Below are 12,044 nucleotides of genomic sequence, written 5' to 3' on the forward strand. Positions count from 1 at the left end.
TTACTAGGTACACAGGTTGGCAGCATCCCAGCCACGTACTGAAGGGCAAACCTGGCTTGTGCTGATTTTCTCTGAAAGGCAGCTCAGGCAGATGGGGAGAGTGAGGTCTGCCGTGCCTTGCAGCAGCTCCTTATCATAGCCCAAAACATCTTGCAGTCACTGAATTCCCTCTGGTTGGGTGAAGATACTTGGGACTAAAAAAAACCCAAACTACAAAAAGCAAGTGCAACCTATCTTGTCTTGTAGTGGGCTTTCATATTTAAAGGTTCTCTGGTGATTGTTTTTTTTCCTCTCCATGTGCTAAACTCTCTTTGCAGAAATGTGTTTACATTCCTGACACAGTGCTGCCCCTTCATTGCTCTTAACTTGTTACTAGCCTTGCTATACTGCTTCTGTATTTTCATTGGCCCAAATTCATATTCAGTTGCTTTGTTATAATTGGAGGTGATTGAAAACTTTTCAGTGGAATAGCTTTCCTTCAAAATACATATTTTTCTGAAATGCAGCTATTTTCATAACATTTGTTGGTGGATAATGAGATATTACATTTCTCTTTTATTAAACATTTTGTTTTGTGTTCTGATTCAAAATAGGTTGCAGAAGTTTTAACATTACGCTAAATATAGACATGAATAGTTGAGTTTTTATTATTTTTGACATCACCAATGTGAAAAAGTTCACTGATTCAAAATATTGCAGAACATTCCCACAGAAAAATGTAAATACTTTGCTTAGGTTTGGAATGAAGAATACTTTTAAAATGACAGCATATCCTATCAACTAGAAACATCCTTGCAGGCCTATGTTATATGTTAGTCATTCAAATTCACACAAATTTTGGGGTTTCTCTCACCAAACCTGAAAACATTATAATTTGTTCATATCACACCAAAGCCTTTTAGTCAAATTAATGAAAACTGATGGCTTTCAACATCTAGATTAATCTCAGAAATGTTATACATAGCTGGGGAAGAAGATTATGTGGAATCCTTGCTTCTCTTCAGCTTCCAGTAAAATTTTCATTGTGTTCAAGGTTAGTTTATCTATTGCAGCCAATAGCTGTGTGCATCCAAGTACAGTCAAGAAATACTGAAATTAATTAAAAACAGAAGGTAGCTGAATGCAAGTTAGATTCCAACAATTAGACAATTCAGCATCCCTTAGAATCTGGCCCAGTGTCAACAGGATGTACATGGAGGGTGAAATCCTGATCCCTTCGATGGCAGCAGGACTTCTGCCATCAGCTGCAGTGGAGACAGGGGATCACCAACCCCCTCTGCCCAACTGGCAGAACTTTGGAAGGAGTTCTCCCCTTCCATAGCATCTCATGTCCAGGCTGTCCCAGCCACCATCAGGTTCACCTCCAGCAATGCCTTGCAAATGCAATGAGTCTAGTTTCACTGTAGCATGTGTTTTGAACAGGGACACAACAGCTGGGCAGTGCTTGATGCTGATGAGCTTTGAGAACCAGCAGGCCTGTGTGTCTTCACCTCCAGTTAGCCAGGATGTGCCGCTAGCTCCACGGCACATTTTCAGTCCAAGCACACTGCTGGTGTGCACCACAGCTACCCACTGACAGGCACTCTGTAACCGTCCTTGACAAAAATCAGAAGCTTTGTTGTGTGTTAGCACCAGGTTTTTTCAAAGAAGATATTTTGAGGATTGAGGCACGTGTTCCTAATAAATATTCCCACAGCCAACATGCAGTCTGAGAGGGTTTGGAAATTATTTGAGTGATTAAATAGAACAGCTTTCCTGCTTTCCTGCTCAGATGATATCAACCCGCTGCTTTGTACACCCGCATCATCTTTTCCATTCCCAGCACTGGGTGCGTCTCCTGAATTGGGGCACCTGTGATGACAAGTGACGTCTTAAAAATGCCCAGTCCTGCCATCTCCACCCTCTGTGCTGCAGTGGATATTCTCATTTTCTGAGATAATTCCATGACAGGGTGCATGAGAGCAGGTTTATGTTAGCAGATACCACCCAGGCAGATGCACTCATGTGAAATACAGCTAATGCCTATTGAAAATTATTCTATATGGAAAACTACAAAGTGCAGGAGATGTTACATTTCTATGACAGATATTTCAGTTGCAGTATAATACAGCCAACACTCTTATGCAAACACCAGGCTGCCGCTTTAAGTTCTCCAAGTGTTATTTGCATTGCAATTATATTCTAATTCAACTACTGAGATGTGGGATCAGAGTCCTTGAGTGGCTAAGCAGTTCCTTAAGGATCAGTGTTTCTCCATCCTTCTTCCTGTGACCCCACCCATAGCTCCTGTTAAACCCTGCACTGTATCTTTAGCTGCATCCCCTCTGCCACCAGTCTGCAGTATTTCTCACGCCCTCTGAGCAGGTTTCTAACCCTGCACACAAATTTCCCAGTCTCTCACCACAGCCAAATTCCTGTGGCAGAACAGCAGCCCTCCTGCTCATTCCCCATCCTCTTACTCCACATCTTCACCTTCGCCTGCTTGTCTCCTGCAGCCCCCACTATATATCCCTGCCGCAGGACCTCAGCTTCCTACTATCTTCTCCTGTATCTCCCACTGCTTCTTCAGCCCTATATCTTTCCTACATCCTGTCTCACTTCTCCATCTCAAACCAGAAGTAGAATTCCTGTGGTATTTCAGAGTATGCATGGACTTTTGCTTACAAAGGAGCAAGTGGTTTAACACTATTCTGTGGGTATCTTTGTATGTGTGTCCTTAGTTTACCATTCCCTGTCCCTCTCCAAAGACTAACCTCAAGTCAAAAGTCTGCATGAAAACACCCTGAGCAGAACAGCAGATTCACACTAACATGAAGATAGAAAACACTTAGGGGGTCAAACCCACAAGTCCACAATCTGTTGCATGAAGTGATTGTGCTAACACTGGCTCTGGCATTCCACTAAAAACAAGGGGAAAGTTAAATTGTATGATCAAAGCACTTAAACAGATGCTGGAAAGCCATTCTCTTGATGCTGAAATTTTTAAGCTCACTTGCACTCCCCAGTCGTGACTACAAACTCCATATTTGCTCCAGTTCTTCTCCCTGATGAAAGCACCAATGGACTTAATGGAGTGAAGCATCTTCCAGTATCCATGGCATGGTGGAGGTTGTCTAGCACTTCTACCATATAACCCTGCTTGTTCCCTGCACCAGTCACTCTCATGAAGGCAAGTTACAGCCCTTTAACACCCTCCTATTCATCCAATATTATAAATTCAGGACAACATTAATTAATTAATTAATTAAGGTGGAGTTAGAAGAAGCACCTACTACTCTACTGAGAGAACTATTCCAGACTTCCTAGATACATGGAAAAAAGCAGTAGTTTTGCCTCAGTTAAAACTATAGAAGACGTATTTTATTAATAATTGTAAGTGCTTAGCAGCACCAGTGCATTTTCAAATGCTTTACAGACATTGATGAATTCAGTCTTGCAGTCAACATCTGTCTATCTGCTGCAGCTTCAGACTCCAAGACTTTGCCATCTTTAAGGATAAGTTTATTACCTCCAAGGTATTTTTCATTCAGGAGGAAGCTAATGACTTCCACTTGTGTCAGATGATTGTCTAGTGGCTCTGGATCTTTAGCATTACTCAGTTTTTCCTCAGAGCTCAGTTTACAGCACTTGCCTATTTCATAACTGATCATGACTGTTAATTTATAAAAGATTCCTGTTCGGAAGCAGTGTTTGTTTCATTGATTGGAGTTGGAAGGAGGTCTCAGAAATTGTGAAGCTGATTTAGCTTCTCCCTAGTAATAGAGGCATTTATCTCAAGACACGGTAATTAAACTGGATGTTGAGTCTGCTTGGAAGAGGTTTTTTAAGGTAGGGGTCAAGCGACGGCAGAATCAGAGGCATTGTGTGAGCTAGAGGAAGTGGGTGTTTTTTCAAGGCCACGTAGCCTGAGGCATTTGTGGAAATAGCTAATAACCACTCTGTTCTGAAAAGAAATGAGAGGTTTCCTGTCCTCATATTGTTAAGGGGAAAAAAAGCTCTAAGTGAAAAAAGTTAGGAAAGCTAGTACAAAGATATTTTAACACAAGTTAATTAGGGTTCACCTAGTGCTATTAACCACAGTAGATAAGACTCCCATATGCACACTTTGAAATCATGCAGTCATTTGCATATTTTAAGAAACATACTTTCAAAACATCATCCTGGGTTCTACAAAGGCTCCACTCCTGTCCAAGGTGCTCCTGTGACCTCCAGTGGGAAAAGGACATAAAGTATGTTTGGGATCATCCCTCCTCTTCCTTTGATTTGCAAAGATTTTATCATATTCTTAGGAACAGGATGAAAAGTCACAAAAGAAATCCAGAATCAGCTCTGAAAATACCAGGTTTTGCTGCAGCATATGTATATATATCAGTTATATATTTTTTGTGTAAACAGCAGGGCCACACACTGAATGGTGTTTTCTTATCTCTTTCCAGCTCAGTGCCTACATATGTATCTTTAAACGCATTGCATAGATTGCACTCAGCAAAGGAGCTATCCAGAGATTATTTGCAAACCAATAGGTGTCTGTATACTGTCAAAAAACCCTGCTGATTATAACTAAGTATTTAAGCAAATTGCCAGAACAAAAGATTTTCTTTAGCACAGAAATATTTCTATATAATTTTGTTAGGGGTAGAATATTTTTTCATAAAAATAGGGAAGAATGTTAAAGCGTGTCCCTAGAAAGCCACAACATGAGCATCTCACTCCCTGTCTGTTACATTGGATATTTGAGAATATACAGCTTTAATTCCAAAATGGTATTACATAGGGGATGGGGGGGGGGGGGGGAGGGGTGGTGTCACATCATGACATGGTTCACAAATGAAGACGCAAAACCTTCCTTTCCAGAAGTGATTTAATAACCCCCAGCTCTTTACTCAATAGAACTGGCCCCCACTCCATCCTAGAGCATCCAAGACTGAAGGAAAGAAGAGTGTGAAGGAAAATGTTTATGTATTTTGGCATGGTGTCTCCAGTCCACTACACATGAATGGTCACAAATTGTGTCAGATGAGAATACAGGACTGAAGGGAAGAATATGGATTACCTCATCTAGCCCCTTACAGTGAACTTAAATTGGTATAAAACACAGAGATTTTATTTCATTCCAGGCAGAGGAATCTTTTCTTAATTTAAATCCAACCATCCAGTGCAGTCACTGAACACTACAGCTTCAGGAAAAAGTACCAAAGTCAAGTTCAAAGAGCTTAGTGTAATTATGAACCATTGTACAATGATAGGATACAGGTTTCACAGACAGTCTAGGCAGGTCAGCTCCATAGGCAGCACAGGCAGACTCAACCTCACTGAGCATTGCCAGAGCCTGACAGTGTTGCTTCAGTGCCCACAGCTCACTGAGATGTTCTGCACAGCCCAGCATTGTGCAGTACTGGGGTGCCTCAGTTACATGTGATGATCCTTTGCAGAGGCAAGAATTTGGTACATAATTCTTTACTGCTTGACAGCCCCAAATAACAGGAGGTTTTTTCCTTCAGAAAGTCTTTGATTCTCTTTAGAAATATTTTAACTGTGGGTTTTCTTATTAATTTCCATCTTCCTTGTGCTCTTAGATCCTCTAAGCAGAGTGTATTTGAAACCAAAAAACCCATCTGACTCCTTGAGTACCTACATAAATGCTAACTACATTAGGGTAAGTAAATGTACACTCTTCATGTACTTTTGAGAAAATATTTTATTTGCCATGTGAATAACAGGCTTTGCCAAGATGCCACTTACTTTATCCTTAGCCATCTTCGCTGATAATTCCAAATCTTTTTGTCTACATATGTGTGATAGAAACAGTTTCATGAGCCATTTCTAATAAAGACCACAGTCATGAATGTACAAAAATGGTTGTAATAAAAATAATTATCACATAGTTTATAAAAACATTAAGAAACACATGCATTACTGCCTGTTTACTTTGGTATTTACTGTTTCATATTGACCTACTGCCTTATAGTAAAGAGGGTTACCTTTTAAACAGTGACAGATACCAGTATTTTCAAGATACCAATTGATAGTCCTGAAATCAACCATTAAGTAATTAAATAAATACTGTAACAAGTGAAAAGGAACATAAAGAGATATGTTAAATATACACATGTGCCCACAACACAGCTGTTTACATTTTACTCCCTATACTGGTCACAGTGACACAACCAGCATGAACCCTGTTGGAAAGCAGTATTTCTAAGTGTCGAGTATGCTATAGTCCTCGATCACACACACAGACACACACAGGGCTTTCTTGAACTCATGACCAAGTATATGCTAAATAGACTACAAAGGAACTACTTCAATCATATTTTAGGAGTGTACAAAATTAAATGTTTTCTTTAGTTATTATCCAGACCCTCAGCTGGAATAAAGGTAATAGTACAATGGAAATTTGACCACAGAGCTCTACAGTGATGTTGCGTCTTTAATTAACAGTACATTAATATGAAGGTAAACATCACCATACCCCTTACCCTGCCTCACTTTTCATCCTGTACTTTCAGCATTTCTTATGAAGACATCATCATGTATCTAACCAGAGTGATTCTATTTGGACGGCAATGACATCATATCCAAGAGCCAGGCCATCCATACATTGAGTTCTCTGAGGTCTCCCTTTTCCCTGTGCCACCACCTTTCACTCAATATGGTGGTTCCTCCTGCTACTAACACCAGTTGAACTGTCAGCAACTGTGGAAAAAAAATGCAACCCAGAAACAAAATGAAATTTCACATCAATGTGTACAAAGTCAATGGGCTTGTTGGGATCCTGACAGACCTGTCTTGGACAAAGTATGTTCAGGCAGATTGGTGAGTGGCAGGAGGATAGTTTGTGCCAGCTGAGGATTATCGCACTGGTTCATGCAATAAGTAACAGCTGTTCAGGGAGAAAGGCTCCCAAAAGGAAGACCCAAGGCTTGTCTTCCACACCACCTCATGCAGTTCTCTATTCACTCATTCCCTGCAGACATTGCCAGGCTCTCTCCTGCACTACTGTTGGGCACTGTGTCACTGCACAAAATCATAACTTTTCCTTTTCACACAAAAAATAAAAATATGTGTTTTGTTGTTCCCATTTCTTCTTTTTTCCTCTCTTCTGCTTCCCCACTGTTTGCCTGACCTTTCTTTGACCTCCTGAACGCTCATGTGTGTCTTGGGACTCCCTATGCTCCCTATAGATGTTGTCTTTCCTATAAAGTCTTGCAAAGGCACTTCTTCTGTAGAAAACATGTATAGCAGAGTCTTTGACTCCACAATCAATAGTGTATTTTAAAGTTTTTTTTCCTGTCATGAATCTTTGTAGATACCAGTTTTGTGGTTCTTTTCTCTCCTGTGGCTTGTTGACTATAAACCAGCTTGTAAACACTGGTGCAGTTTAAATTATAGATTAAAGTACCACTGGATGAAGAAGGTGCCAAAAACTTGAAGAATGGAGTTAGCTAAAAGAAGCCAAGTAAACAGGGAAATTTGTTTTATTTGGGAATTGTATTCTCAGGATCATTTAAGTTCATCAAATAAGTTTCCAGAGACAAAACTGTTCTACTGAAAAATTTCTGATCTGCTCTACTTTTAGTTGTAAGTTTTTTCAGTTCAAATATTTTTTTCTTTTATTTCAGATATTTTTCCTGCTCTTTCTGCTCTTTTATTCACCTGCAATATTGACTGATCACATGAATTTAAAGTAAATGATTTTTGTGTCTGTTTCTAAACCAGGGATATGGAGGTAAAGAGAAGGCTTTCATTGCAACTCAGGGACCCATGATTAATACCGTGAATGATTTCTGGCAGATGGTTTGGCAAGAAGACAGCCCTGTCATTGTTATGATCACAAAGCTGAAAGAAAAAAATGAGGTATGAAAACTAGCCAAACTGAGAAATTATTCCTGTGGCTGCAGGAATATACGATACTATACGATACGATACAATACTAATACTAATACTAATTCTAATACTAATAATAATACTATGCTATACTATGCTATGGACTTCAGAAGATACAGAAGGAAGCTAACATTATTATATATTATATATTATATATATATTACCAATTATATTATAATTGGTTCTTAAATAATCTGCTAATAAGATATGTGAAAAATAATGAGGGGGTGGCCAAATACACCAAGTGCAATAGCATAGCCATCATAAGCCATTATGTATTAAAAAAAGGAATCCTGTTTTCTAGATCTGTTCTGTTGAGTCCCTCACTTTTTAAGAAACACCTCAATTATCTGTTGTTCACCTCTATGCTTCTTTTTACTTTCTGGTATATAAAGACTAGATGGTTAATGTTTCGATTAGCAGTTTCCTGACATGGCTGAAGTTTGCACTTTGCTATAATATCAGGGATTTAATCCATCCCTGATGGACCATCCCAGAAATACAGTTTGGGCTCCCAGATGCCAGCACTACAGAGGAATTTGGACAGAATGAAAATAATACTCTTAACCTTGGTATCAATTACACTTGACAATTGCATTTTAGTGCCTAATGGCCATCTAACTGGTTGTTAGTTATGACTTTTGCATCAATTCCAAACTATATCTTCAATATCTTTATTTAAAAATAATGTAAATTTTTGTCAGGCTTTCCTTGATAGTGCCAGAGTCTGTATTTCTGACTACCAGAAATTAGAAACAAAAGTCACTCTCCCATGCAGAAGACCAACACAAAACTTGTTCTGGAAGACTGAATGTTAAATAAGTGGTTTACAGGGCTTGTGAACAAGTGGGAGTCAGAAATAAAGGAGATGGACTTTTTTCTTGAGTCCAGACTTAGTAATGAGTCCCAGCTCCTGGTAGTTGCCTCAATCAAGTCTCAGCACACTGCCACATAAGCACCAGGGCTGTATTTCCCCTGCTACACTCACACCCCTGCTATTCAAACTCAGATGCATGATGTTAGAGCAACAGAGTTTATTCAGTTAAAGTTTCTAGTCTGAGTAATCAAGGACCAAGAGTCTGAGTGCATTCCCAGGGCTCAAACTCACTGCTCCATTTAAATGTGCACTCAGTAGACATACCCTTCTTTCTTCTGCCCTTGACTGTTGCTTCACTTTTCTCAGCATGGGCTTGGACTTCTAGCATGAACTTAAAATCCAGGGCATTTTAAGAAACTGTATATGAAAAGTAGATTGGTCCTGTAAAATGTCCCAAGAGCTGTTCCCAAACCAGGTGCTATTTTGCACTAGGCTGTTCAAAGAGATGTTCAGAATCCCACATTCAAGATTAATCATGAAAGCATAGCAATCAACCAGGCTAATAGACCAAAAGAGTAAGTATTTCACTGAGGAAATGCTGACTGTTTAAACACTCACATCTGACACTGTGTAAGAAGAATGACTTGAAAGAAGTGCCCAGTGGTTTTCATCATGTCAGGAAGCTCTGTGTTTACCTGAGTTACACAGGCTCTAGGCACTGGTGTTTATCGGCATTGTTGTGCCTGGCAATGGTAATTTCCTCCACATAGAAAGGGTGAGCAACCTCAAGTCGTTCCCAGGCTATATAGAGAGGCTGTGTTTGTGCAAGCTGTCCTGTCTAGAAACCTTAGGAGCTCTCCCACTGTCAGCAGGTTCCTCCTGAAACCTTGCTTGCCATTTTAAAAAAAGCAAACTCTTATTGGCCATGCTCAGCATATTATCTTCACTGTTAAAATATTTGCTCTCTATAGAGAAGGCAAAAGCAGATCTTATGTAGCATAATAGCACTTGGTATTTTTTTCCTTTCTGAGATCTGCTTTATTTCCATAATTTTCAGGGAGGTACATCTGCAGTATACAGACATACAAATGCCTTCATATCTTTAAGTATATTTATCCACTCATCTATATTCACCCTGAACAAATAAACCTCTATAACTGACTCTGGTTTATAGGCTGTATTCCTCAGTTGGTGTAACACCAGTCAACCTCCATTTGAGCTATGATGTACTGTAATGTATGAATTAATGTATCATGAAGGAGCTCTCAAATGAGAGACACATGAAAAACCTTAATATCAACAATAAATTAATTTATTTTGCATAAGAAAAATTATTTGGGACATTAGTGTCCTAGTTCAAGATACTGATGTAATAAATTTGCATTAGCAATGGGAATTGTGTGAAATGCTGATGTATAAAGGTTTCTGTAGAGTTACATTCATGTATCAGATGAAAAAGTGGTTTAGATTTGCTGTGGTAAGTATGAGTTTTTGCAAGGTGGGTGAAGATATGAGTGTAGAATGCTGAGCAAAATATTTATTTCAGCTGTACAAAGAAAACATGCAGAATTTGTAAAACCTGTCTTCAAAACTGCACAATGTCTGAACAAATTGAAAATCTACCTGTGCAAGGAGAGTCCACAGCAAAGGAGCTTCTGCCAGAATAACTGGTGAGAAACTTGGAAACATAGGCCAAAACATGGTTTTGGGGCTAGTACAAGGAAAACCACATTTCATCTAGTGATCTAGGTACCCTCTGTGGTCACTGAAGGGCAGTAGTCACCTACAGAGTCTGATCCATCCCACTTAGAGAGAATGAGATAAATCATTAACTGAAGGTGATCATTCTATACTATTCTGTACTAATATTCTAGGACACAATCCTCCAAAGCTTTACACACAAGGCACATATAATTTTTATATATCACTGAGTTTAGTCAGAACAACTGATCAGTGGCATTTAGATAAATACATAAGGTGTAAGAATGTCACAGACATATATATTATTTCATAGAGAAGTTTATAGATTTCTATTGTGCCAGCTGACTTTTGTCATTGAGCTACGTACTACATCAAAAATAAGCATTTATTCTGCTTTTAAAACTTACTAGCAATATTACCTGTTAAACCTGTAAAACATATTTTGGGAAGCATAAGTGAAGAATCTTGTACAGCATTCTGCAAGAAGAGAGAACTAATAGTGCCTGATGCATCAGATTACTCAGATAATGCAAATCTTTTTGTCAATAATTATATAGGACAATCTTGTTAACTCACTGTTTAAAGCTCATGTCATATTTCATGTAACATTTTTTTCCCAGTTGGTCTATATATGGTCTACCCTTATATATGTACAGCCAAGTAGATTTTGGAATTCAGAAATCCTACCTTTTACAGACTTCGCATAAGCCTCTTTGAATATTACTTACTGATTAAGTTGAGTATTGGTACCATAGATAGGTTTTGGAAGAACTTAGGAAGATTGGTGCTAGCTGTGAGGATTTCAGTATATGAAGGCAAGTCCTGCAAGCCCTCTTAAAGTGTACCTCTCATGCTTGAGTTAGTCATGACAGTAAATAGAGGGCAGGAATAAAAAGGGATTCTGGAATTGAAGCTTTGCTATTATTTTTTTTAACTGTTTTGTTATTGGGACCTTTAATGTGTAAATGCACAGGCATAGCTATGTGCAGAAATACCCCAGAGTTGTAATAAAGCAACTGCACAAATATTTGAGAACTGTTAAACTAATTTTGTTCAGGGTCGAAGTCCAGAGAATGTAAAGGCAGTAAATACCATGTCACCTGGGACAGCCTTCCTCTGTTTGGCAGAACTGAGGGCCATTTCTGGCTAGTTGAAAAGATTGTCTGTGATAAATCACAGGGGCCAGCCCCAGACCAAGGCAGGGCCAGATCCCACTCAGCTATGGAGATCCGCCTCAGGAGCAGTCCCGTGAAGCTTGGCACCCAGTGGCCATGAGACAGGGCATGCCAGGAGACAGGAGAGGGAATGGAAGGAAGCCCAAGCCTGCAGCCCTGTCACAGGGGGAAGGACAAAGGCTGAAATAAATTAAAAGTCATGTGAGAGCATGTTTCTTGTATAAACTTCCTGTTTGTCAGGGAGTGTTTGGTTGGGGGTGGGGAGGGGCCATGTTTGGTTGTTTCTGATAAATACTGTGTGTAGTGAGTTTTTACTGCTTGCACACATGAGGCTGGACACCAGACTCCTCATCCACTTACCTGATGTTTGAACAGGTTTAAAATGTACCTACTAGAGAATAATTTTATTTTATGTCCGAATAACAGCTTGAGGCTGTTTACTTTTTTTTAATTATGGTCCTGAG

The 12,044-nt window shown here is 39.3% G+C and overlaps 1 protein-coding gene across 1 annotated transcript in view; it reads left to right on the forward strand.

The window, feature by feature from the left end:
* The window catches only part of PTPRR (protein tyrosine phosphatase receptor type R), a 137,429-nt gene that overhangs the window by 112,310 nt on the left and 13,075 nt on the right, over nt 1-12,044 (forward strand). The window contains exons 9-10 of the mRNA XM_088055071.1: nt 5,577-5,656; nt 7,720-7,857. Of these exons, the coding sequence (XP_087911197.1) occupies nt 5,577-5,656; nt 7,720-7,857 (218 nt within the window). The remainder of the gene's footprint in view (nt 1-5,576; nt 5,657-7,719; nt 7,858-12,044) is intronic.

The sequence above is a fragment of the Pseudopodoces humilis genome, chromosome 5, assembly GCF_049639895.1.
Source record: "Pseudopodoces humilis isolate 2021_Gansu_Grassland_sample_001 chromosome 5, ASM4963989v1, whole genome shotgun sequence".
Classification (NCBI taxonomy): domain Eukaryota; kingdom Metazoa; phylum Chordata; class Aves; order Passeriformes; family Paridae; genus Pseudopodoces; species Pseudopodoces humilis.